At 51.1% G+C, this 27,932-nt stretch overlaps 2 protein-coding genes across 3 annotated transcripts in view; both read left to right on the top strand.

Annotated features, from left to right (window-relative positions):
- The window catches only part of GDPD5 (glycerophosphodiester phosphodiesterase domain containing 5), an 85,833-nt gene extending 79,203 nt beyond the window's left edge, over positions 1–6,630 (top strand). The window contains exons 15-18 of one of the 2 annotated variants that reach the window (XM_026010455.2): positions 71–153; positions 695–709; positions 2,953–3,065; positions 5,615–6,630. In XM_026010455.2, coding sequence (XP_025866240.1) covers positions 71–153; positions 695–709; positions 2,953–3,065; positions 5,615–5,763 — 360 coding nt within the window. In that variant the 3' untranslated portion in view covers positions 5,764–6,630. The remainder of the gene's footprint in view (positions 1–70; positions 154–694; positions 710–2,952; positions 3,066–5,614) is intronic. The other variant, XM_026010457.2, reaches the window with a different exon arrangement.
- A 5,803-nt stretch (positions 6,631–12,433) lies between these two features.
- Positions 12,434–20,170, top strand: KLHL35 (kelch like family member 35). Its single transcript, XM_072725946.1, has 6 exons — positions 12,434–13,409; positions 14,662–14,846; positions 16,511–16,629; positions 17,206–17,394; positions 18,764–18,952; positions 19,836–20,170. The coding sequence occupies exons 1-6, from the start codon at positions 12,538–12,540 to the stop codon at positions 20,022–20,024; spliced, it is 1,743 nt and encodes a 580-aa protein (XP_072582047.1). The 5' UTR covers positions 12,434–12,537; the 3' UTR covers positions 20,025–20,170.
- The last annotated feature ends 7,762 nt before the right edge of the window (positions 20,171–27,932 follow it).

Genomic DNA, 27,932 nt, shown 5'->3' with positions numbered 1-27,932 from the left:
GACCCTCACTTTGGAGCTCTGGTATGGACTGGACATAACTGAAAACTGGCCACGGGCCATCTGTCCACAGCCCCCAGACGAGTACTGTCTCATGTGGGTCACCGCGGACCTGATCTCCTTCATGCTCATCATTGGCATCTTCGTCCTCCAGAAGTGAGTAGGCTCTGACCTCCTTCCATGCCCCACAAGCCCAGCCCCCACCCCAGCCAGTCGAACCTCCTCCTGAGCCCTGGGCAGCCTTTTCAGGGTAAAAGGAGGACCACCCAGTGTCCCTCAGCCCATCCTCCTCAGCCAAAGCTGAGTGGTTTCTGGAACAAGCACCCAGCTGGGAGCCCAGAGCCAAGCTCTGCCATGACTTGCTGTGTGGACTTTGGTGGGTTTCAGCTCCTCTCTGGCTGTGTCCTCACCTGTTCCCTAGGGCCTGGGCTGTCACCAACACTCAGAACTTGGGTGTGCCATGCTGGAGAACCCCTGCCTGTCAGGGCAGCAGCTGGGACAGTGGCGCAGTGGGGAAGGGGGGGCTGGTCCAGGGGAGGGTTTAGGGCCAGGCAGGGGCCCCGATCCAGCCACAAACAATGACTGGCTGTTTTATTCCTGACTGACGTTCTCTCTCTGTCACACACTGCTCTGATCCGGCGCATGTCCCTCCTCTCTCTCCCCACTCCCCTCTCTGCTGCACTCTGGCATCTCACAGCTATCACTTGATCAGGTAATTCTGGTGTGGTCTTCCTCTCCTGTTCCTCTTTCTCCCTCTTCCCTGCCATCCCTTTCTCCAGTTCCATTTGATAACCTGCTGTGCACCAAGCCTGTGCCTGGGTCCCTCGTGGGTCCCCCTCCAGACACCTCCTCCCCTCGCCTGATGCCTCCTGCTATCCTTTCTCTGCCCCGCGATCCTCCCTTCTCTCCCCATCTCGCCATGTGTGCCCTGCTGCCCTCTGGTCCTCCTTGCTGTTTCTGTGGACGGAAGCCAGCGCTTCCTTGCAGGTTGCTGACCAGGCCTCTCTCAGCACCAAAGCAGCTTCCTCTGGGGAAGGACTGTGCCTGGCCATCCCTCCCAAGGCTGGCTCACAGGGGCCTTCACCACTGCCCAGCACAAACCCTACCAAGCTGTCTCTCCCTTCCAATCTCTTGGTGTCTCCTCTCGGGCTTTGCCTCTCAAATTGCTCCTTAACTTTCTCTGTGTGTCTCTCCTCTCTCACTCTCCATTTCTGACTCCCCTCTCATACACATAGCCTCTTTGCTTTCCCTGGAATAACCCCACAGTGGTTGAGCTTCCTGTCCTAGATGTACCTGCCTGCAGAGACCCCAGCCTGACACCTTCCTCCTGGGTGTAATAATTTCCAATGTGAGTCCTAGGTCCTGGGGATCCAAGAACCCATGTTGGTCCAGTGCCTTGGGCCCTCCTGGTTTAGATATCTTCACCAACCAGCTTCCAGGAGGACACATTGCTCCCTGGCTGAGGGACAGAGCCCAGCGAAGGGACATGCATCTCTCCTTCCTTCATCCTCTTAGTCAGTAGGTGCCCCCATATGCTGCCACTGTGCTGGGCCTGAAACAGGGAGCCAGGCTTTCACCCTTGGAGCCCCAGTGTGCTGAGGGGCAGCTGAGGTGGCCCAGGTGCCAGGCCTGCTCAGTGTCCAGCCAGGGCCATGACATTGTCTTACTGGGAGTCTGGAGAGGACTGACAGATGAGGGGACCCTGAGGGAGACCATTCCCTGTGGCCCCCTAGCCTTCATTCATACATTCAACAAATATTCCGGGCACCTGCCACATAGCAGGCATTGAGGTTGGTGCCAGGGACACAATGACAAATAAGAGACCCTGTCGCTGCCCTCAAGGACATGTAGGGCAGCCAGCCCAGCCAGAGCACAAGCTGCCTTCCCCCTCTGCTTCTTGCTTTCCCCTGTCTGTCTGCTCTTTTCATTTACGCACCTGCCTGTCCATCTGTCTGTCCATTTCTGCTGTGCTGACCCCATCTGGAAACAACTGATTTCTCATCGAGTCTGGGCTCCCCCCACCACCCAGCAGGGCTCAGTGCCTGGGGAGGTTGGGTTCTTGTTTCCAAGCTGATCCCTGCTTCTCTTGGTGGGAGGGAGAGGGGGCAGTGAATCTTTCAGTCTGGTTCACTAGAAAAATCTTAAGTTCAGAAACTAGAGATCTAGGGCTGGTTGAGAGAAACTGCAATGGCAAAAACTGCCCCAGGCTGGGCACCAGAACCTGAGTCTCCTGGCTCTGCCTGGCCCCTGCACACTCCCTACAGCCTCACCTCTTGCCCACTGGCTTAATTTTATTCCCCACCTCACCCCTGCCTCAGCCATCAGAGCAATTAATGCTCTTGCCCCTGCCTCCCAGGAGGAAATAGGCCACTCTTCCAGGGTTGTTGGAGCAGAGCAGCCTCTGGCCCACCCAAGTCACCCTGACACCTCTGCCTCTGAACCTGTGAAGACAAGCCCCCCACGGCCTCCTCCTCGCTTTCTACCCTCTCTCACTTCCTCTTGGGCCTTCCCCACTGGCTTCACCCAGCCTAGTCCTGATGGTGGAGCTGGATGATACAGCAGCTGGGACTCCCTGAGATTGGTGTGTTCCCCACAGATGGGTGTCAGAGTCATGCCTGCTAAACTCTCCCCTAGTTTGTCCCATTCAGTCAGCGTACAACTGTGGGCACCTAAAACAGAACTCACCAACCCCAAACAAATCATCTTCTGGGCCAAGGGGACCTGATCTAGGATCCCAGGGACAAGAGGGAGGCAGGAAAGCCCTGGTTGAGAGTCAGTAGACTCTGATTCAGGCTCAAGTTCTGCCCTTGTCTGGGCCTCAGTTTCCCCATCTGTAGTCAGACAAGAGTCCTGCTGGTCTGTCAGGCCAGATCCAGACAGGCTCTGGGATTGGGCAGGATGCTCCCCTCCAAGGAAGTGTGGGAAATGACCCGTGCCCATGGGCCATCTCTGCAGGTGGCGCCTAGGTGGCATACGGAGCTACAATCCTGAGCAGATCATGCTGAGTGCTGCAGTGCGTCGGACCAGCCGGGATGTCAGCATCATGAAGGAGAAGCTCATCTTCTCAGGTGTGCAGGCCTGCAACTCGGGGCAGGCAGTGGGCTCAGTTATCTCCACCCCACACATGCACTTGAGTATGTGTGCACATATTCGCACGCAACACATACTGGCAGGGACATAACATGGACATACATACACCCACCCAGCTTTGCAGTTGGGGGGGGTCTGCTTTTAAAGTTCACCCCTTTTTGCCTGGTTTGTACACCACAAATACTGATTTTTTACTCCTGTTTGCTGCCAGTCCCTGTTGACATTCCCAGTCTGATGGAAGAGACAGCTGTATAAACAAATACATAGAAAATTGGGTACCACTAGAGCTCTAACAGGCATGCGAGCCAGAATGGGCTGCAGAAGTAAATGGTCAGAGCTCTCTGGGGCAGTGAGGATCTTGGGGCCCATTTTGCAAGGAGGTGATCTAGCTGGAATGGGAAAGATGAGCAGGAGGGGCCTGGGTGGTGGGGTGGAGGTGAGGGCTGACGGAGCAAAGGGAAAGAGGGGCATTCAGGCAGGAACAGCATGTGTTCAGAGGTAATGAGGGGGCATGGCTTACTGGGGTACCAAGAACTATGTATCATGCCATATGGCATGAAGGGTGGCCTTGCACTCACATGGCATTAGGGAGGCACTTTGGCCTCAGCCTATGGTCAGGAACTTGGGCTTCACTTTGAAAGCAGAGTATGGTCATGGGCAGATTTGTCCTCGTTACAGTAGGGCTGAAACAATCACCACAACTGGGTGGCTTAAACCCAGAAATTTGTAGTCTCAGCTCTGGAGGCTAGAAGTCCGAAATCAAGGTGTTGGCAGGGTTGGTTCATTCTGAGCGCCATGGAGAAGGATCTGGTCCAGGCCTCTCTCCTTGACTTGCAGATGGTCATCTCTGTTTACATGGTGCTCTCCCAGTATGCATCTCTGTGTCTAAATTTCCCCTCTTTATAAGAACTCCAGGCCTATTGGGCTGGAGCCCACCTTAATGATTTCACCTTAACTAATTCATATCTGCAATAGCCTTATTCTCCTATAAAGTCACATTCTGGAAGTACTGGGGGTTAGGACTTCAACCTATGAATTTGGGGGAGAGCACAACTCCATCTATAACATGTGTGGAGGGTAGAAAAGAGGGGGAAGCTGGAGGCAAAGAAACCAGCAACTCAGGTGAGAGACTGGGTATAGGAATATAGGAGAGGAGAGATCTGAAGAATATTTGGGAGCCAGATGGACTGGGGTTCAAATCCCAGCTCCATCCCCAACTAGATACGAGAACCAGAGCACATTAGCATCAGATGCCTCCTCTGCAAAATGGACTGGAACTCCCTCACAGGGTGCTTGAAGGGTCAGCACCATGCCTGGCCCAGAGGTATGCTTGGTAACACTGTCTGAATGAATGAGACCCCAGTGGGGGTGACTGGTTTGGGGGCTGGTTCCCAGGATGGTATGAACATCTACTCATTCATTCGTTACTTTATTTTCATTCCTTTGACAAATGAATGCTGGGCACTGTCTTAGGTGCTTAGGATTCACAGATTCTTGCCTATGGGGTACTTGCATTCCTCCTGCCTTGGCTGAAAAGACCTCCCTCTCCTGAGAGCCTTCCCTGAGCACCAAGGCTGGGTTGGGGTGCCTCCCCTGGTGGCCCACAGCCCTCTAGCCACCCTGGGGAGCTCCTGGAAGGAGGTTAATCAAAGGCACCTGGGGTCCCCAGGCTCCTACAGCCTGGCCCAGAGAAGTCAGAAGGGGCAGGGAGAATGAATGGAAGGAAAGAGGCCAGCCCCTAGGCCTGGCAGGTTCTGTGCATCCAGGCCCCCACCTCTCCTCAGTGGCAAAGGCTGTTTATTCATTTAGCATCTTCTAAGTGCAGGCTCTGAGGAGCCAGCCACAATCCTCACCTAACTCCGCCCATTCCAGGTTAAAAAGTCCTTTACAGAGACTCTCAGCCTCACCAAGGCACCCTCAGTCCCCTCAGGGTGGGTTCAGCTCTACTCTGCAGACCTTTTCTGAGGCTCTGTTGTATGTCCAGTGCTGTGCCAGGCAGTGGGGACACAAATGCCCAGACCTCAGCCCAGTGCTTGATGTACTCCAGTCGGTGGGAGCCACAGATAGTGACAGTACAGGATGTAATGGGGCACAGGAAAGCAGGGGCTAGGCTGGCCGTGAGAAGGCCCCATCCTACCGCAGGGGGGATGCTCAGCAGAAGCTTTTAGGAGGTGGTGATAATAGAGATGAGAAAAATTGAGCCAGATTTTAAGAAGAGGAAATGTTTTCAGGGAGGTCATTCCCAAGAGAGGCCTGAGTAAACACATGGGTACCAAGATCAGGAGGGTGCAGATGGTTTCCCATGGAATTCCAGGGGACAGCAGATGAGGTGTGACCAGAGTGTTTGCAGAGTCCAAGGAGGGCCTTGAATGCCAACCTCAATACCAAACCTGAACCCAGTGATTTCATCAGCCCCCAAGTGCCTGACCAAGACTTGCTGCAGGTGCCCCTTCCTGCTGCATCAGCCAGCCATCGTCACTGACCCCTCTTCTCCCCACTCACATTCTGCCTCCCTCTGACCCAACAGAGATCAGCGATGGCATGGAGGTCTCCGATGAGCTCTCTGTATGTTCAGACAACAGTTACGACACGTATGCCAACCGTGCTCCCACCCCCATGAATAACCGCGGGAGTGGCAGCCGCACCAAGACTCTCACAGACCGGAGTGGGCGCTAGCTGAAGACCTGTTTATCCCAGCCTGTACCTGAGGTGGAGACCAGGGAACCCCAAAGAGCTGGCACAAGCATGTCTGGACTGGGAGAGCTCTGGGAGCTGGCTCCACGGCCTCCCCGTCGGCTCTGGCCCTCTGTCAGCCATGGGCTCCACCGAGGGGGCTCCCCTCTCTCCTGAGGCCCAGCTGGGTCAGGACTCCAGCCTCGCAGATGCCCCTGCAGGCCTGGGGCTCCTTCTGGAAAGTTTGGGGCCTGGGGCCTGGTCCTCCCCTGGAGGCCTTCCCTCGTATCCTGATCTGGAAGCTTTGACGAGGTTCTGGGCCATGCCACGTCCCTGTGGCAGTTGAGAATGTGGATATCCATGTGTACCCATGTGTGTCCGTCCTCCTGTTGCTCAGAGGCAACTGACTTCTCTGCGTGTTTCCTGCCTTGAGGGCCTGGGCTGGGCCTCTGCCCCCTGCATCTCTGTCTGTCTCAAAGCACAAGGATTTTCAGCCCAGGAGGAAAGCCTGCGGTGGTGGAGACACTCCTCCCCGGTACTGCGGTGGTGGAGACATTCCTCCCTGGCCGGCCTCCTACCACCACTGGCCCTGCCCCAGGAGAGGGACCAAGCCATGTCCCCAGGAGCAGCTGGAGATGGCCAGAAGAGTAGGCTTCAGGCTACTTTTATCCCTTACCTAAGTGTCCAACAGGCTTCTAGGGCAGAGTGGCACAGAGGCCCAGGAGGTCCACAGACTGACACAACCTCAGGTTTCCACATCGGTGGCCACAGGGTAGTGGCCACCTGGGAAGGGTGGGCATATGGCCAAGGAAGCCTACAGCAGAGCGAGCCTGAGGGCCTTGGCCAATATGATTAAAGCTGCCATCTTGACATGTGTCGTCTCTGAATGGTCTGTGGGAGGGTAGGGATAGAGTTTGCTGGGTTTGGGATTCAGTTTGGGGCCGATGATTTGAGGAGGAAGCATTCTCAGAAATGAATAGAAGAGCTCAGGGTGCTTGGGCCCCTACCCAGCATCACCATGACACTGGGGTTTCCTTAACAGCCCTGGGATTGGGGATCAGTATCCCCATATTGTGGTGGGGAGAGATGGTCCTGGAGTGGTAAAGTGACCATCCAAAGCCACACAGCTTAGAATGGACAAAGCCAGAACCGCGCCCAAGCTCCAGCCTGAGTACATGCATGCCTTCCACAACCAGCCAGAATGGCAAGGCAGATGGGAAGGCCTCTTGGGTCTGATGTAGGGCTGGGTGGTAGAACTAGCAGGTCCCCTCACAGCCATATGGAGGCTTTCTGAGGTGCTTCTTAGGAGCCAAGGGATGTATCCCTTTTCCAAACAGGAGTCTTCTGGATAGAACTCTTGGGGCCTGAGGAAATTCTGGCACCTTCTTGGAAGAAAGAAAAAGAAATCCCTCCCAGATGCTGGAATCCAGACTGGGCCCCCCACATTAACCTCTAGGACTGCCCTCTGGGAACTGGGAGGAGATGTGCCCTCCTATCCTCCTACTGAACAATTGCCAAGCGCATGCCTTCCTGAGGCAGAGGTCAACTCCTGCCTCTCCCTGGGCATGAAGTATAAGGGAAACCCTGAACAGCTGAGTCAGGTATGGGACACACTGCTCTACCCAAAATGCCCCGGTAACCGTTCCAGCCTCTGGCTGACCCACCCAGGAAAGTGGATTTGATCTTTCCAGCCCTTCCCTGTCCCATCAGTGCCCCTGACTAGGATATCCCTGGCTTGTGGCCACACCTGGGCAACCTGAGATCTCAGAGTCTCCAAGAGCAGGTAGAGGGGGCTGGACAGCTAGTTAGCATCCCACTCTCACCAGGGCCCTACACTGTAGCCATGTCCCCAGTGCAGAGGCAGTCTAGCTGCCTCCCTCACCCCAAACGATGGAGGGATGATGGAGGCCATCCCCTAGCTGCGCAGACAGCCAGTCCTGTCTCCACCCTCAGCTGCGCCCACAGCCTGGGGCCAGTGCTGGCTTCTGCCCCTTGACCTGAGGAGTCACTAAGAACCCCACTTCCTGATGCCATCCCCACCTCTTCCCCTTGTCTGTGGAGGACAGACAGGAAAACTAGAGACAGAGCCCCTCCCCTTCCCACTCCTTCCTTCCTTCCTTGGACCTCAAGGGTGCAGCCTCCACCAGGTGGAGCCTACCCTCCACCTGCTCCAGGGTCCTCCTTCCCAAGTACAGATATGAAGGTGCCTGAATCTCTCATACCCTTTAACACACGGCAACACACCCTCCTTTTTTAGGGAGAAGGGAGATAAAACATTTCCTGGCGTTGGGTACCAGAAACAGGCTCTGGCCTCAGGACACATACCTGGCAGCATCACAGTGACCCCATCACAGCTCTGTCCACAAACTCAGCCTGCCTGAGCAGGCCGGTTCACATTACTCTAGCACCCCGGCCTCACTGACTCCATGTGGCACGTGGCTTTCACTTACAAGCCTCCTCCTGAGTGTCACAGCAACCCAATGAGATAAGGCACAGCAGGAACTGAGAGCAACCCCTATTGCCAAGATGAAGAGCTGGGCCAAGGGATGGGCAGTGATCTGCCTAGGGCTGCATGGTAAGTCATGGCAGTTCCAGAACCTGACCCCAAGTGCCCTGGGCCAGTCTGGGTTTTTGTCAGAGCAACCTCCTCCCAATGGCTGTCCTCTTCCATGAAGGCAAATCTCCTAACTTGCCTCTCAAACACTAGGCCCTCTGGCCCTGTGTGGAGGCAGCAAACGATCTGGGACCAGCCTATGTGGTTGCCTCCTCTGGCTCCAGGAGGCCAGGCTGGCCCAGGGATGCCTCCCTCTCAACTACCCTAACCAGGCCTGCTCAGTACCACCACACCCCACCTCACGGAGTCCCCTCCAAGGCAGGTACATTGCTGAAAAACAGCTCAACTCATACCAGGCCACAGACATAGGACATATGTGGTCCACAAGACACAGCTCCCTGTCATGCACCGACAGACCCATGTCAAACACAGAAACAATCACAGAGACACAAAGAGGGACATATCAGACAGACAACCAGACACATGAAGTCCTATGATGCCAATGTCTGCTGTCAAACAGGAACACAGATAGGCAGTCACACAGATAGGAGGGAAACTGAAACCTCTAAATATAGAGCCACAGTCTTCGCCACACCTACAACTACATGATCACACCCACCCCAATGCTACATAGTCAGGGACAGTGCACTCGCACGCTCATATACAGGTACCCTGAACACCTGTACCCTCACAACCACCCAATTACAGCCTGACTCCTTAGGGCAGCACCCCTACACCTTCACATCCATGCATTTATTCAGGGGCACACCCAGCACCAGATCACCCCCAAACCAGATACAAGGATCCCTGAGATACATGCACAGTCAAGGCCATGCTTACTCCCGCCTCCTTCCTTCCCTCCCTCCTAGGGCTGGTCCAAGAATGGAACAAAAGCCCAGCGTCCCTCCTCCCCTTCCCCCCCCCTTCTCCCCTCCCCCCTGGCGTCCAGCCCCTTTGTCCTCCTGCAGCTGAGTCGGAGCAGGAGTCCAGGCAGAGCGGCAAGGACACTGGAGCCTGGACTGCCAAGGGTGCAGCAGGAGGACAGACGGGAGTGGTCAGTACGAGAGCAGTAGCTGCAGAGCACCTGGGTGAGGGCATGGCCAGGTAAGTGCCAGGAACATCCAGGGACTTAGCCCCTCAACCAGCAGGGCTGTGTGGTGTCTCCAAGTCTGTGTGTTTGTGTGAGTGGCTATGGGTGTGCACAAGAAACAGGGTGGCATGTCAACTTCTAGGAGCTGGATCCTTTAGTCTGCATCAGGACTCTTGGCTGGAGGTACCTAGATTCTTAGCTGGGACAGGAGAATGTTCAACCGAGCCCTGCCTGGGAATCCCTACCTTCCATGTTGCAACTGGGTCCTCCGGCCCCCAGCCCGGGAACCTCCAGGGTGGAAACAGAGTCTGATGTCCCAGTGTGACCACAGTGCCTGTCACAGTAGACAGCAGTAGAAAGAATGAAAAAGTAGTGGTGCAATTCCCGGGAAGGGACTCCTCTCCACCCAGGCAGCCCCTTGTGCTGCAGAAAGCAAGCCCCTTCATACCCAGAAGAGACCTGCCCTCCTGGATCTCAGCTCAGAGGGTGGCTAATTTCTTAGCAAGCAGCCAGCAGAGAATGGAATGGGGGCAGCATGTTCCAATGACCTCTCTCACTTCCCTCTGCTGATCCTGGGCTGCTCCTTAGGACGTGCCCTCACCCTGGCAAGCGGCTAAGCATGCAGGGTATGGAGCCAGGTGGGTTCAGAGCCCAGCCCCTCTACTTGGGTGTGCTTCCTGGGACGCTGCCCACCAGGGAGGTCATTTCTGTGGCCTGAGATGAGGATCCACTACCCAGGATGACCGAGGCATGAGCAGTGAAAGCCAGACTAACACTGGGCAAGATCTGACCTCTGGGCAAAGCAGTCTCAGAGGAGGCAGAGTACGTGGGACCAAGAGCATGGAGGGAGAGGCAAGAGGTTGAGGACAGACTCCTGCTCCCCTAAAGTAAGTTGCCACATAAAGAAGTGAGCTCTCTGTCACTGGAGGTGTGCAAGCAGACACTGCATGTTCATAATGACTGAGTCACAACCAAACCAGTACCGACCCTCAGTCTGTAGAGTGCTTTCAAAAACACCCCTCCTCTGACACTCTGCCCTCTGAAGGGCAGGTTTCCTGAGTGCTAGTTTCCTTACAACAAACTTAAAGGAGGGCAGGACATCTAAAGAAATGCTCAGGGTTGTGAGGATTAAAGGAAATTATGCACATAAAATCTGCTAGCACACCTGGTGTGCTCCCTTCCTCTTGAGTAAAAACATGTAAAGAAACATTAGCTGAGTCTATACTACGTACCTAGCTAGCACTTTTTTTTTTTAAAGATTTTATTTATTTTTCCATGAGAAACACAGAGAGAGGCAGAAACACAAGCAGAGGGAGAAGCAGGCTTGCTGAGGGGAGCCTGATGTGGGACTCGATCCCAGGACCCCGGGATCATGACCTGAGCTGAAGGCAGATGCTCAACTGAGCCATCCAGGTGCCCCTACCTAGCAGTTTTCATATACCACTTAATAATCACAACACTGCAACAATCCTGTAAGGTAGGCATTAAGATCCCACTTCAGGGGAGGAAACTGAAGGGAAGTGATTTGCACAGCTCACTTAGTGAGTCAGTGACAGAGGCAGGCCTAGAACCCGGATCAGTCCTCAGAGACAGTTCTATTTCCCCATAGTGCTTCCAAGAGAACACTGACAGAACTCACTAGAGAGAGGGCTAACTTCCCTCTCCACCTGGGCTCTGGGCTCTAGCCTCCTGCCCTCCTACCCTTTGGGCCTTAGCAAAGATTGTTCTCTAAATGGAGACATCACCCCTGAACAAGTCCCTTCCTCTTGCCTGTCTAATTCCCCCTCTGCTTCTCACTGTGAAGATCTCTCCTCAGGGACACCTCCCCTGACTCCCCTCCAACTGTGTTTGGTGCTCCTTCTGTGGTGGCCACGCCCCCCACCATGGGACCCCCAACAAGTTGTGAGATCCAGGAGGGCAGGTCTATGACTGTGCTGCTCACTGCCTGGCACAGAAAAGGCTCTAAATACAAGCTAGCTTAATACATTCACGCAACTTTAAACAGATATTAATTGAGCACCTACTGGGCAGCCCCGGTGGCGCAGCGGTTTAGCGCCACAGCGGTTTAGCGCCGCCTGCAGCCCAGGGCGTAATCCTGAAGACCCGGGATCCAGTCCCACGTCAGGCTTCCTGCACGGAGCTTGCTTCTCCCTCTGCCTGTGTCTTTGCCTCTCTCTCTCTCTCTCTCTCTCTCTCTCTGTGTGTGTGTGTGTCTCTAAGAATAAATAAATAAATCTTTAAAAAATTTTGAGCACCTACTGTGGGAGAAGCGGCTGTTAGAATCATCAGAGGGCACCTGGGTGGCTTGATCATTAAGCATCTGACTTCAGCTTGGGTCATGATCTCGGGGTCCTGGGATGGAGCCTGGTTTCGGGCTCCACGCTCAGCAGGGAAGGAGTCTGCTTTTCCTTCTCCGTCTGTCCCCCCCACACACACACCTCTCCTGCACATGCACACGCACTCTCTCAAATAAATAAAGTATCAATCAATCATCAGGATTTGGTCAGTGGGGAGCACCTACAGGACATCAGGAGACAAGATGGTGTGGCAAGAGGGAGCCCAGTTATACCTCCCCACACCACACTGGGTATTTCTAGGGTAGCCTGAATCCCTTCGATAGCTCCTGTCAGGAAGGGGAGCCTTCCTATAGATATTTCGTGCAGGTTCCAGATCTTGGAAGAGAGAAAGACTCCCCGCCGCTGGCAGCCACAGGCCTTGCTTTATCCCTTGTGAGAGGCCCTAAACGCTGTTTGTAAATCGTTTCCTTATTAGACTATCCTCAAATTACTCCCATTCGAGAGCCTGCCATCTGTCTTCCGCTGATATCGATAAGGAACATTTTTTAGATGTTTGAAGAACAGAACGCGCAATATGGCTGAAGAGGGTAAGGTGGTGGCAGCTAAGGCAGGGCCTAGCCCCTCAGGAAGGCAGGCACCAGAGCACTGAGGCCATTGGGATTCTGGATGATTCTGGATGGAGGGACGCAAGGGAGAGCAGCACACGCGTTTATTCACGCATGCCCGCCTGAGTGAACGGGAACGACCACGGAGCGGACGGGTGAGGGGCCTCCTGCCCCCTCGCGCGCCCCAACCAGGTGGGTTTCTGACGCTGTCTGTGTCCTTTACCTGACAGGATGCTGGAGGGCCCAGCGCCGGAGGAGTTGGAGGCGGGCTCCCCGGCGCCGTGCGCGGCGTCCTGCCACGCGCAGCGCGTCCTGCAGACCCTGAACGCGTACCGGCGGAGCGGCACCCTCACCGACGTGGTGCTGCGCGCCGGCGGCCGCGACTTCCCCTGCCACCGCGCGGCGCTCAGCGCGGGCAGTGCCTACTTCCGCAGCCTGTTCGCGGCCGGGCGCCCGGAGCATGGCCTGGCCGTGGTGCCCGTGGCGCCCGTGGCCTCGGAGGCGGCGCCCGGCGCGGCGGCGGCGGCGCTGGCCGTGGTGCTCGACTACGTGTACGGCGCCGGCGTGCGCCTGCGCGCCGAGGACGAGGCGGCGGCCGTGCTGGCGCTGGCCGAGCGGCTGGGCGTGGCGGGCCTGCGCGAGGCCTGCGCCCGCTTCCTCGAGGGCCGCCTGCGCGCGGCCAACAGCCTGGCGCTGAGCCGCGTGGCCGCCGCCTTCTCGCTCGCCTCGCTGGCCGAGCGCTGCGGCCGCGTGCTGCGCCAGGCCTTCGTCGAGGTGGCGCGCCACGCCGACTTCCTGGAGCTGGCGCCCGACGAGGTGGCGGCGCTGCTGGCCGACCCGGCGCTCGGCGTGGCGCGCGAGGAGGCGGTGTTCGAGGCGGCCATGCGCTGGGTGCGCCACGACGCGCCGGCCCGCCGCGGGCAGCTGAGGCGCCTGCTGGAGCACGTGCGCCTGCCCCTGCTGGCGCCCGCCTACTTCCTGGAGAAGGTGGAGGCCGACGAGCTGCTGCAGGCCAGCCGCGAGTGCCGCCCGCTGCTGCTGCAGGCCCGCGCCTGCTTCATCCTGGGCCGCGAGGCGGGCGCGCTGCAGGCCCGGCCGCGGAGGTACGGCCCCCAGCCCCCACCCCCACCCGCCCTCATCCCGGCCCTGTGGCTTCCTTTGTTTTAATTTGAGAAAGTTTTTTTAATTCAGGAGAGAGAGAGGCAGAGACACGGGCAGAGGGAGAAGCAGGCTCCATGCAGGGAGCCCAACGTGGGACTCGATCCCGGGTCTCCAGGATCAGACCCTGGGACATTTCACGGGCTCGGTGTGGAGAATTCTATCCTTAAAGAATTGACAGTCCAGTGGGGGAAGAGGCAGGGATCTCACAGCTTGTACACATTCTTTCTCCTGCCCATCCATCCGTAATTCGGAGTACTGCTTCTGTGCAGGCTTTGTGTTGGGTGCCCTGACGTGGGGAGTAACTGGAAACAGCTTTTATCCTCCGAAAGCTCAGTTCTGTAAGGAACATAAATAGGGCCTGGAAAAAAAAAAATGAAAGAGGGCTACTCTCCCACCCCTGGAATGCCAGACCAAGAGACTTAGGGTGGAATAGCCCAAGACTGTCTGTCACCCTCCCAGGGACAGAAGACAGGATGCCTCTGTCTTACTACACTGTGTCTCCAGCAGTAAGCCCAGGACGAGGTACAAAGAAGCTGCTCAGTATTTGTCAAAGGAATTAGATAGGAGGCCAGGTGGCTTGGTTTGGAAATTCTGGTGGGGTCAGAGCCTGAGGGGTTGGCTAGCGGGAGGGGAGAATGTTTTGCTGAAAGGGTGTGTATCCTGGTCCAATGGAGTCAGTGATTAGGGAATGGGTTTAGGAAATGGTTACAGTAGGAGGGAGGCAGCAGAATTAACAGGGATGAAGGGAAGAAAAAGGTAAACAGAATGGGTTAGTGGCAGCCAAACTAGACTTGAATTCCAGCTGTCTCACTTAATTGGCTCCATGACTTCTGGCAAGCCAAAGTCAGTGAGCCTCAGTTTCCTTCTCTGCAAAAGGAATAGTAATCCTTGCCTAATAAAACTATCATAAGGATTAAACGAGGTGACTTTCCTAGGTAAGGGCTCTGTAAAGATCCTTTTCCTATAATTTAGAGGTCAGTAGATTGGGGTTAAGGATTGGTGACTCTCTTCCCATCAATACTAGGAAAGGAGGTTGAAACTGGCAGAGTCCAGCATGAGATTGGGCAGCAGAGAGTGTAAAAGAGCATGAGGGCATAGAAGGGCAGCAGGATGGTACAGTGTGGTCAACAAGAGGATGTGAGATGCCAAAACCTGGGTGTGGGTCAGCGGGCATTGGGCTTATTCCCACGCCAGATTCATGGAGCTAGCTGAAGTGATCGTGGTCATCGGTGGTTGCGACCGCAAGGGGCTTCTGAAGCTGCCCTTCACTGATGCCTACCATCCAGAGAGCCAGCGCTGGACCTCACTGCCCAGCCTTCCAGGCTACACACGCTCAGAGTTTGCTGCCTGTGCTCTCCGCAATGATGTCTATGTCTCGGGTGAGGATAGGGCACAGTGGGGATTGGTTCTTTGCCTCACTCATGCCACTCCCTTTGTTTTTCTCTCCAACCACGAGATAGGGATGGGATTTCCCCCCAATAACCTACAGTTACTGGCTGAAGTGGTACATAGTCCTGCAGGGCCAGTCACTGGAATGACTCCGACCTTCATCAGCAATGTCCACTTCAATTTGTATTATTATTAACCACTTCTTTTTGTTTAGCCAATTCTCTGCAGAACATTATGCTACACAGCTTTCGTTAGTTACTCAATTTCCCTTACAACTCCATTTTACAGAGAGGTTAAGAATTTTCCCATTATCTCAAAAATGGTAAATCTAGAAGGAACACAAATTGGTGTGATACCAATGGATTGTGCCCTCTCTGAGATTCAGGCCCCAGAGAGAGAATAAAATAGTCCCTACTCCCCTGGAGAGGGAGGAGACAGACTGCACTTTGTCACCAGAATTTTCAGCTGGACCTTGAAAATCTGGAGGGAACAGCATAGCCAAAGGCATGAAGGCAAGAATGTGCAGAAAGGAACCCCAGGCACTTGGGTCTCCAGAGTGCTGATTGTGTCTGGGAGAGGAGGGAAAGTATTGTAGATGAGGCAGGAAAGGGAGTTGAGTCAGATCAGGGAGGCTTTGACTCCAGGCTTAGGTAGACTGCACTCGTAGGGAGGGGTATGGGTATCTGAGAAAGACAACAGAAGAATGAGCCAGAAAGATCTCAAGGTCCATCCAGGCCACACTTTATTACTGGACATCTTATCCAAGGCTACTGATGGCCTGTGAGCAGCAGGTAGGGCCTCTGCTGGGAATGCACAAAGGCAAGGTCTATAAAACAAAGCTGGAGCTTGACTCATGGGCTCAGGCTGAGGGATGTAGTCAGGGTTGTCCCTGGAAAGGCTGCTCCTGAGAGAGGAGTCCCTGGTCAGTAACCAAGAAGAATGGGGAAGAAGAGTCTGCAGTTTGCATTCCAAGGCCTAGCCCCATAAGGCATACTGATCCTCAGCTTGGGAGACTAGAAGTTCTGGCTCTGGTCATTGATCTAGAGTGAAAGGCCATGTGGCTTTCAGCAGGGCATTCGTGGTCTCTAAGCCACATCTCAGTTTCCTATCTGTAAAGTGGGTACAATAATCCTAATACCTCCTGGAGGGATGAGAACAGACATGAAATAATGAAGGTAAGGGCAGAAATAAGGCAGGGTTACTGAGTCACTCTCTACCTCTTCCCACCCCAGCCCAGGTGGCTGTGCTTTCCGCTCTGTCCCCAGCACATCCCTGATGCTTGTCTTGGGCACACTTTGCACTCTTATCTCCAGTTGAGTTCTAAGTACCCCCCTCTTTTACTCCCTGAGTACAGATCCTGGCATACCACCATAAGGCACCCACTGAAGATCAGCTCCTTCTCCCCAAATCTCTCAGGCCTCTCCCTTCAAAACTCCCTGCCCTTTTGTCCTCACACCTTCCCACCATTCATTCAAAGCACATGTCCAGGTCACTGGGTAGGAGTCTCACATCCATAAGGGTTGGGGTGGGGGGAGTCCTTTCCATCATCTACCCTTAACTCTTCTTTGGATCTGGAGGCCCTTGTTTCAAGGTCTTTAGTGGTGCTGTTGATCCCAAGAGGGCCTGGGGTCAACAGCTGCTTCTCTTTCCTTAGGAGGCCATATCAACAGCCGTGATGTGTGGATGTTTAGTACTCCTCTGCACACCTGGATCAAGGTGGCCTCACTGCTCAAGGGCAGGTGGAGGCACAAGATGGCAGTCATGCAGGGACAGGTAGGGACACACAAAAGCTGCTGCCCTGTGGCCCAAGGTACAGACAGTGGACTTCTGGGGGGAAGGTCCTATAGGACAGTCTCTTTGAAAGAAGGAATCTTAAACACCAAAAAGGAAAGATACTTGCCCGAAGTTACATAATAATGCTAATGGTAATACAAACTAATGGCTATAGTTGTACAGCCTAGTGGTCACGGGTCAAAAGCATGGGTTCTGGGGCCAGACTAGGTTTGAATTTTGAGTCTGCCAATTAAAACTAATTATCTTTGTAAGCTACATCCCAATTTCAGAAAAGAAAAAGGAATGTCTTAGGATTACTGAAGTAAGGTGGGTAAACCCTCAATAAATTACCAGATGTTATGATTAAGCATCAGCTTGGTGCCAGGTATTTGACAGGGCTAATACCCGTCCCAGAGACCGGTATCATTAACCCCAGTTGTTAGAGGAAAGCTGCTGAGGGAGGCCGGCCAGGTGCTGGCGGTGTTGGGATGCGCCCCGTGCGGGTCTGGAGGTAGTCTCTCCGCACAGAGCGGAGGCTTCCACCTGCATCCCACCCTTGCTTGTCCTCACCTGCAGCTGTTCGCGGTGGGCGGCTTTGATGGCCTTCGGCGCCTGCGCAGCGTAGAACGCTACGACCCCTTCTCCAACACCTGGGTGGCCGCTGCGCCGCTCCCCGAGGCCGTGAGCTCGGCAGCGGTGGTGTCCTGCGCGGGCCGGATCTACGTGATTGGGGGCGCTGGGCAGGACGGCGTCAGCACAAACAAGGTGGGCACGGATTGGGGTACTGGAGGCCTGCTGGTGCCAAGAGCAGAGCTGGTAAACTTCAATCCTCATCCATTTTCTCACTCTCCACAGCCTTGAAGAGTGACTGCCTTTCAGCAAGGAAGGGAGGATGACCTCAAGGTCCCACAGTGGGTCTGAACCCGAATATTTGAGCTGGTGCCATATGGCTCTCATAGATTTTAAAAATTAACTGAGGGCAAGGGTGGAATAACTAAAAATGTTTTTCCTCCAAAGAAATAAAAAAACACCCACACATTATTGAAAATTTAGAAAACAGAAATGACAACAAAAAAATTACCCATGATTCCACCCCCAAAGGATAATTACTATTAATATTTTGGTGCATTGCTTTCCAGGCTTCTTTTGAATCTACTTTTGTGCTTCTGTTTTAGCTTTGTGTTTTTATTGTTAGTAAAATTCTGCATTCTTCTTTTTATTCTCATTTAAATGTAAGCACTTTCCCCATGCTTAGAAACTCCTCACAGCCATCGTTTCAATGTGGAATAGTCCACAGGGTGGGTGACCCATAGTCTATCCACCAAAATTTCTGTTGCTGGACATTTTTGGCTTTCTGTGAATAAAAATTAATCATCTTCATAGCAGCTTCCTCCTTCCCCTGCTGGCCTCACAAGTCTGTAGTCCAGGATCTGAATCTTTCCAGAACTAGGATCCCTCACCCCTCCATATTCCGACTCATCCACCCCTACACACACCTTCCTGGGGCTGGCTGGGAGAACTGTCCTTTAGTACCTTCTTGTGCAGCACTGGTTCCTTATAGGCCATTCCAGGAGTCTCCAAGGCAACAGTCGAGGAAACAGAGTCAAAGTGAACATGCAAGTAGTATAAGCTCTCAGAAACTCTGGAAGGTGTTATAAACAGTGGTGGGCCTCAGAAGCCTGTAGACAGCTGTACGAACGGGGCTGCAAGGCACCCAGCTGATATCTTGTCATGAGCTCAGAGCACCGCAGGGCAGTGGGGGAAAGTGACTATGTATGCAACAAGAAATGCATCGCTTTGGGGTACCTGCTCTCTAAGAACCTTCTATAGCACTAATGCAGATGGTACTTCTATTTTCTGAGATGCAGATCTTTCCTGGACCTTGAAATATGAGGCTTTGGACAAAGGGAGTCCAGGGCTAGGGCTACAGCGTGGAGCCAGACTGAGCACACTTGAGGGCAGGGATGGTGGGTGTCCTCTACCAACCCCCCACCACCAGATGCTAGCTGAGGCCTGGTGGACACAGGCAAATAATTGTGTCAAATGAGTCCCCCTGCTGGAGAGATGGGAGGATGTGGGCAGCAGGGCAGTTGGAGGGTGAAGCTTCACCACAGTCCCTTCTCCTGCCCCTCAGGTGCAGTGCTTTGACCCCAAGGAGGACCAGTGGAGTCTGCGATCACCAGCACCTTTCTCACAGCGGTGTCTCGAGGCTGTCTCCCTTGAGGGCATCATCTATGTGGTGGGGGGCCTTTTGAGCAAAATCTTCACCTATGATCCTGGCACAGATGTCTGGGGGGAGGCAGCTGTCCTCCCCAGCCCTGTGGTAAGTAGAGGCTCCAGGGCACAGCCTTAGTACTGTTTCCATTTGGGAGAGCAAAGTCCCATGTCTAAGGATATGGATCTCAGAGGTTCTGAGTCTTATCTCTGACTCCGTGCTCAGCAATTATACATCGTTCCTTAGCTTTGTTCTATGATAATCAGCCTTGTTTTCCACAGATGAGACCAGCCTTAGACTGAGGCTTCACCCAAGGCCACCAATTAAACCAAAGCATGGAAGCCCAGTCCCAAGTCTTCAGCTTTGAATGAGTCTTGATCTAAATGACCCTGCAGTCTCTTCTGTCTGCACAGAAGGCCACAACCAGTAGTCTGTTATGGGGAGTCCAGGATGGAGAAGGGACTTGGTTAAGTTCCCCTGCCCTAGTAAATCAGACCAGGGAAGTCCAGGCCCTGGATGTTCTGGCCCCCACTTGTCCCCATCCCTGAAACTCCAAAGAGACTACATAGATTGGTGGTCCCTGCCAGTTCTGACCTTCAGTGATTCTAAAAGCTTGAGATTTTTGGCTTCTCTGAGTCTGAGATCTCAGCGCAGCAGTGGTGGTCCTGGTGATTGTTGTCACTTACTGGAGTGCTTACTATCTTCTTGGCACTATGAAATGCTTAACCCCATTAACTGTTAAGGTAACCTTAGGAAGAAGGTACTATTATTATTCTTACTTTGCAGGTGAGGAAACTGAGGCCCAGAGAGCTTAAGTGACTTGCCTAAGGCCATTTAGTAAGAGTCAAGCCAGAGCTTGAACTCAGATTCATTTATTAGTTCCTGCCTTTCTGTCATCCAGACTGCCTGCTCATATTCTGTGTGTCCAGGTTTTATTGTCTGGCTAGGGACACAGGGAGCCCCAGAGCTGATTAGCTTTCTGTCTTCCCAGGAGAGCTGCGGCGTGACTGTGTGTGATGGGAAGATCCACATCCTTGGTGGGCGGGATGATCTTGGGGAGAGCACCGACAAGGTCTTCACCTTTGACCCCAGCAATGGGCAGGTGGAGGCCCAGCCGTCCCTACAGCGCTGCACCAGCTCCCATGGCTGCATCACCATCATTCAGACCCTGGGCAGGTGACTCAGACTTGAACAGCCTGAGCCAGGAAGCAGAGAAAGGAGGGGGAATTCAGGCTCACCACTGTCCTCCTCATGGCACCTCCATGTATATAGCCCCTTAACTTATGCCCCCCTTTCTTGTAGAAATAAAACCTCCTTCAAAGGTTGGATCTGTGTTCCAGCTCAAGCCTGCTTTGTCTGGAGAAGTAATGCCCAATATCTGCTCCCTGCTTTGACTCTTTACAAAGCACCTTCATATGTTACCTTGTTTACCTTCCTAATGGCAGTATGGAGATGTTTTTAAAATTATGAAATATTTCATGCATAGAAAGTATATATATATATTTTTGTACAGTTTTACAATAAAATAAATATTTGTGTTTCCACCATCTAGCTAAAGAAATAGATCATTACAAATGCCTTTGTAGGAACCTCTATTCCCAAACCCATTCCTTCCCACCATCCTCCCAGAGGTAATCACTGTCCTTAAATTTGAGATGACTGGCAGTTTTTTGACTTTTAACGAGCTAGTTATTAATGTTTGTATTTTACAGAAAAGGAACTGCCTTAAAAGATGAGGAGACTTGGGCAGCCCGGGTGGCTCAGCGGTTTAGCGCTGCCTTCAGCCCAGGGCCTGATCCTGGAGACTCAGGATCAAGTCCCATGTCATGCATGGGGCCTCCTTCTCCCTCTGCCTGTGTCTCTGCCTGCCTGCCTCCCTCTCTCTCTCGCTCTCTCTCTCATGAATAAATAAAAAAAATCTTTAAAAAAAAAAAAAAAGATGAGATTTTCCCAAGACCACATACCTAGTAAGTGGCAGCATCCATGACTCTTAAGATTTCATGAAGCTTTACAATCTGTGGAGCACTTCTGGTCAGGTTGTTTCTCTCATTCTAAACCACCCTTTCCAATTCAGGCACTTAGCAATGACAGATAAAATTAAAAGCCAAACAACTAAAAAGTCAAGAGGCATAGGAAACTGGAATTATAAAACCATGAGAAAGGGAGAAACTCCATCCAGCTCTGGGGTTCAGACCCTGGGATGAAGCTTTAAAAAGGGGATTACAAACCAGGCTCACTGCTAGAAGCCAGGGCCGAGGTAGGGCTCCCTGACTCTGAAAGCAGAAACAAAATAGGACAAGAACAGTTGTGGGACCCTGAGTAGCCCTGAGGCCAAGGCTCACAGCAAACTGCAGGCCCAGGGTGGCAGGCACCAGAGCCCCAGGCCTGAGATCCCAGCCAGCCTGGGTCTGCACCTGGACCTGTGAGATCCCCCATATCAACAAGGGGCACAAACCACTTCATGCCATCAAAAGCACCTGGGTGGCAAGGCTCTACAGGCACCAACATAAAACTGCTAGAGGAGGAGGAATGAGCCCAGAGGGGAGAGGGGACAAAAGATATGTATTCTGTGAGGGAGACCCAGTAGGTTCAGGTCCTATGCCTAGGTTTCTGAGGCCCGGAGGGGCTGGCCAGGTCCCATCTGGGGCTCCCCATTATGTGCACTCAGATTGCTTTTTGAAGAGCTATCATCTGCTCCTTGCATCCCCTCCGGCACAGGGCCAGCCCCATGCCCCTCCCTGCCTTCCAAAGCCCCAGAGCCCTATCTGTGGGGTCTCTCCAGCTGGGGCTGGCCCATCACAGCCCAGCACAAAGGCTTGGGCCCCAGCTGAGCTGCTATTCTCTGATTATCTCAGATTAGGAAGCCTGTGACCATCTGGACACAGATGATAATGGTAAAGGGGAGGGGAGTGGAGTGGAGGCCCAGCCCTTCAGAGCCTGCCTATCCCCACCCCACAGATAATACCCAGGACAAAGCAAAAAAAAAAAAAAAAAAAGTGCCATATTGCTTGCCCACCCAAGCTAAAGCCTGAGTGGAAAAAGTAGGGGAATATTCAGGGAGAGATCTTGAGAACATGGGCACCTCACCTGGGCAGGGCATTTCCTGTGTGCCAAGCAAACCACCCCATTTCTCCAACAATGACCATTCATGCCTCTAATGCTCTCTTGTCCAAGTGCCAGTGCCCTTTCCTGCTCTCTCTGCCTGGGCAAACCTGACACCCTCCACTCATTCCAGAGTTGTCTTGTCTTTCATGTCCCTTCCTTATCTGCCCCTCTTTTATCACCAGGCATATGGCCAGGCCTTTATATGTGACATCCCTAGTCTTCCCTGACATACCCATAGAATGCTTCTTGAGTCAGGAAAGGTGTCAGCCTTATTTATGTATCCCCCATGTCCAGAACAAGAGCCCTCCCCCACTCAATATGCTGTAGCAAAGTTTCCTGGATTCTATTTCATAATACCTATTGCCCCACTTACCAATGAGGAACTAGAGATCCAGAGATGTGATTTGTCTACTAATGTCACTGGTCTGGTGAGTGGTGGCAGAGCCAAGATTCCACTCTGGGTCAAGCTATCTCAAAACCCTGCTCTCTCCATGCAGCCTCACTAGGCTCTGCTAATCTGAGAAAATAGCGTTGAGGATAGCACATGAGTTGTTTAGAAATAGAAGATACAGTAGTTCTCCCTTATCTGTGGGGGATAAATCCCAGCAGATGCCTGAAACCACAGATGGTACCAAACCTTGTATACACTATGATTTCTTATACATACATACATAGGATAAAGTTTGTGGGCAGTCTGGGTGGCTCAGCGGTTTAGCGCTGCGTTCAGCCCAGGGCCTGATCCTGGAGACCTAGGATCGAGTCTTGTGTCTGGCTCCCTGCATGGAGCCTGCTTCTCCCTCTGCCTGTGTCTCTGCCTCTCTCTCTGTGTGCCTCTCATGAATAAATAAATTTTTAAAAAGTTAAAAAAAAAAGTTTGTAAGTTAGGCACAATAGATTAAAAGTAATTAATAATTAAAATATAATACATTATAATAAGAGTTATGTGAATGTGGGCTGTCAAAATACCTTTTTGTACTAGCCCTTTTTCTTGTGATGATGCAAGATGATAAAATGCCTACAGGATGAGATGAAGTGAGGTGAATGACTTAGACATCATGATGCATCCTTAGGCTCCTACTGACCTAAGTCAAGACTATCGTCTGCTTCCAGAATGCAATTAATCTCAGGTAACTGAAATCAGAGTAGGTGAAACCACAGATAATGGGGACAGGGGTGGGGGGAGCTGCTACTACTATATATCATTTCCACCAAGAGAAGCCCCGGTCTGATGGGATTTTGTCCCTGCCATTAGGGGCTTCTAGTTGGATGAAGGGGAGATGTGATTCATCTCCCTGGTGAGGCTCACAGGGACACAATACAAAGCAAAAGGTCACACACCCACATGTCCTAATTTCCTAAGACTGTGAGTTCAACCAAGACCATATATGGAGGGCCTCTCTGGCTCCCAGCCCACTGCTCTTCACCCCCCCTTGGGCTGCCTGCTGAATGAGAGGGACTGTCACTATCCAACAGGAAGCCAGACCACAAGTCCTGAGTACATGATCCCTTAGCCACTTGGGTTTGCCATACTCTCCCCAGCTGAGAACATACTTAACTCTTCATATGCATCAGAAGCCACTGAACCCAAATTTAGTTTTTGAGTTTCGTTTTTGAGAAGTCATATTTGTAAGACTTGATATTTTATGACTTAATGGGCTTCTAAAAAACAAGTTTACTTACCTTTTAAAAAAGACAATAAAACTCATTGTAACTTGCAATCACCATATGGATTCATTAGATTCTTTAATAAACTTAAAATACATTATGAGACTGTGAAGAATTTATTTTCCTACGTTTGGAAAAACTTTGCTATTTGATCATCCTAAAAATCACTTCATGTTACTCAGCAATTATTCCCAAACAAGACTGCAATGATAAAATGAAAGGATAGTATTACCCAAAAGATAGAATAGTGAATACATCATCACTATCACATCATTCCTCAGTTTTCATTAAGTATTCCCTAAAGTACTGTATATCATCTTTCAAGATAGATATAAGAAGTCTAGAGATGTCGGCTGAGAATTCAGGATTTTTCATTTTCCACCCAGGACAAAAGAGAAGAAAATGGAGAGATCTTTCACACCTAATACAAACAAATCAGAAAATGAACGCAGAGACACACAGTAGCACTCTAGCCTCGGAGGATGGGGAAATTGGTCACAGAAGCAAAATCTTCCCTAGATGAATTTTCTTAAACTCAAGAATTGGTGAGTGAAAGAAAATGTGGCATTTTAAGTCATTCAACAAAAAGGATTCCATTTGCACAATATTTTTTTGACAAAGACCTCTACCATCCCGTTTTGTACAATATTTTTTTATTAAGATGCCTATACCCCCAGATTTACTTGGTATACTTTGTTACAGTGTGTAAGTGAAGACATGCTGAGACAGTTGTGTACTAAGGTGAATGTAGGAAAATAGATGCTGTAAGTATTTTAAAAATTAATTAGATTGGTTATTCAAATTGATCTTTATAAATCCAAAATCAAAAATATTTTAAAATTATGGAGCAGAGACACCTGGGTGCCTCAGCAGTTGAACGTCTGCCTTCGGCTCAGGACATGATCCTGGAGTCCCGGGATCAAGTCCCACATCGAGCTTTCCAGCAAGGAGCCTGCTTCTCCCTCTGCCTGTGTCTCTGCCTCTGTGTGTCTCATGAATAAATAAAATCTTTAAGAAAATAAAAAATAAAATTATGGAGGAAAGAATATGACTGTCCTCTCTTCAACATTATGAGCCATCAAAAATTTTTACAGTACTCCATTGTTGGAGCAGCCCCGGTGGCCCAGCACCACCTTCAGCCTGGGGTGTGATCCTGGAGACCTGGGATCAAGTCCCTTGTTGGGCTTCCTGCATGGAGCCTGCTTCTCCCTCTGCCTATGTCTCTGCCTCTCTCTCTGTGTCTCTCATGAATAAATAAAATCTTAAAAAAAAAATAATAAAATACTCCATTGTTGATGATGCGAGTGTAAAACTAAACAAAAAACCCCAGAAGCAATAAGCTAGAGCCTACTAGAGATATATTTGAAATCTGAGATCAGTAGTTACAAGATGAATACATTCCAGCTTCACACATGGCAGCTAATAAGCATTTATCTGCATTCAAGAGATGGTGCTTTTTGGTATATATGTCTTCCAGGCAAGGAAAATATGAAAGTGTTTACTGTTTCCTTACTATTTTTTTTAAAGATTTTATTTATTCATGAGAGACAGAGAGGTAGAGACACAGGCAGACGGAGAAGCAGGCTCCATGAAGGAAGCCTGATGTGGGACTCGGGGATCACGCCCTGAGCCAAAGGCAGACACTCAACCACTGAGCCACCTGGATATCCCTGTTTCAATCCATATATGTGTGTGTGTGTGTGTGTGTGTATACTATGTGTATATATTTATGTAGATATTGTACATAAATATGTATATACATATATGAATTATGTATATATTATATAAACATGTGTATACATTATACATAAATATATATTTATGCATATATATTTTCATGAATATATGAATGAGTTTTACGGATATATTTCAGATCCCATAAAACCAACCCATTTGAAGGGTATATAAATCAATGGTTTTTAGTATATTCAGAATGGTGCTTTACTAGCTAAAACTTCAGTATTTTAAAATACCTGTAAAATTTATAAAATGGTTTTCCACTTTCCCTTTATTCTTACTTCTGTAAATTATCTATAAAATGACTTAAAATATAAAAGGTAGGGGGTCATTGGACCAGATGGTAAATAGCGATGGCTATTTTTCCTGTTATATTGAGGGAAAACCAGTAAGCAAAGATCCATCACCTCTGGTCCCTGAAGGAAGGGAAAGCAGCCCTATTGCTGGGTCTGTGTTCGCCCTCTCCTCTACAAAGTAAAAATATTCTTAAAGGCCAGGGGAGCCCTATCCTCTCAGCAATTTAGGATTCAAAGGGTCTGGCTCCTTTGGCTCTCCACACAAAGGACTGGCGGGAGCACGCTGATCATGGGGGCAATCCCTGGCCAGCCAGTGAAGGTGGAGGGTGGGATGAACCCATCCTAGCAGCACTCCCCATCAGCGGACAAAGGCCCAGCTGTACCTAGCTGACTGAGCTGCTAATACAACATAGGACTGAGCAGCAGAGGCCTGGTCTCATTTGAATCTCAGGGCCACTGTGGCTCTTTGTAAAAATAAGGGCTTAGGGTCAAGTAAGTTGTTCCCAACCTCAGGATTCATGTTATTTGTTCTCAAACCAGTTTGCAGGGATCTTAAAATATTCTAAATATTTTCCAAGTCTAAGAGAATTCATACATTACCCTAAGATGTAGGATGTGGGTTAAAGTTGCTATAAAATAAAGTTAGTAATGGAACTGGCCCAGAATAGGGATGTTGAGATTAATGAAGTGTTTCCAACAAGCTTGGGGCATTTAACAATTAAATTCTCACCACGGTCATGCTGCTTATCAAGTTATACATGTAGTTTTAATCAATAGGGAAGTAGTTTGTTTCATAAAGGAACATCAAAATCTCATGTTCCTGAGGGAGAAATATGGTAAGAAAAACTATCTTTTGAGGTTGAAAATGCGGATTCTCACTAGGTGGAACATGGCATGGTAAAAGGCCAAATTCAGGGAGCCTGGGTGGCTAAGTGGTTGAACATCTGCCTTTGGCTCAGGTTGTGATCAGGTCCAGGGATTGAGTCCTGCATCAGACTTCCTACAGGGAGCCTGCTTCTCTGCCTGTATGCCTCTCTTGAATGAATGAATATAAAAATCTGGGGGGGAAAAAAAAAAGCCAAAATTCACCACCTGTAAAATAGGGCAGTGAGACCTGACCAGTGATGCCCAATCCACAACAGTAGCAGAAAGCTGTTTCTATGGTCAGGGCCCTTACAGTTGAGGAGAACCCAATACCATGAAGTTAAGCTATTAATGAGTCCCAAGAGGAAATGCTTAAGTACTCAATAGTAACATTAACATTTACAGAGGATCAGATACTGTGCTATGAAATCATAGGCAGATAAACAGCTCAGACAAGAATTCAGGTCCCCAAGTTCGTCCTAAGTTGCGAACCTGGTTTTAAACCCAGTCTGGGATGCCTGGGTGGCTCAGGGCGTGATCCTGGGTGTCCAGGACTGAGTCCTGCATTGGGCTCCTTGCAGGGAGCCTGCTTCTTCCTCTGCCTGTCTCTCATGAATAAATCTTTTTTAAAAATACAAAAAATAAATCGAGTCTGACTGGAAGGCCTGGGCTCTTAGCTGTTGTCTCCAGCGGTAATACACTAGATGATAAACACTACAGACAGGTACTGATAAGATCTTTAACTTCCAACAGCCCTGTGAGATACTGAGGACTGGAGATTTACCATTTGAACCCAGGTCTGATTGCAAAGCCATTTCTCCCTACCACCAGTCTCCTTTTTAAAGCACTCTGCAGAGAATGATATCCTCAACCCCACCATGCTTGTAACATTCCCATAACCTTTGCCTCATCTCCCAGATTGACTGACTGGAGGTGGGCAGCAGACATGCCCCCGCCCCACATTATCATCCTGCTGTAGGTTCCAGCAGCCTGTGCCAATAGAAGGTTCTGTCTGGAGGGAAACCTCCATAAGAAACCCTCTGCCCATGGTCTCTGAAACCACCAGCTTCTATACTTCTGGTTCTCCATATGGACAGTGCTGTCCATTGGTCTGGGGCCCTTGCTTGCACCCAGGGCCTCTTTCCAAGTTCTCACATCTCAGCAGCTATTCTTTCATTGCCTGATGGACAAGCTGATCAATCAGCTCCTGCTTGAAGCCTGTCATGGTGCCAGGAATCCTAATGACCAGAACTTAACTCTTTAGAGCTTGACAGGAAACTTTTGTTGAGAAGTCCATGAAAGGAGGTCATCCGCTTCCATGTTACAACTAGTCAGATTTTCACCAGTGGGTTCCAAGGGCCATTCCACACGTTTTGGCTGCCCAGTACCAACACTTTGCCTACTGAGGTAAAGGAGAGAGC

This window comes from Vulpes vulpes, chromosome 11, assembly GCF_048418805.1.
Source record: "Vulpes vulpes isolate BD-2025 chromosome 11, VulVul3, whole genome shotgun sequence".
Lineage (NCBI taxonomy): Eukaryota > Metazoa > Chordata > Mammalia > Carnivora > Canidae > Vulpes > Vulpes vulpes.
The sequence above is the reverse complement of the archived record's forward strand: the minus strand, read 5'-3'. Positions and strand labels throughout refer to the sequence as shown.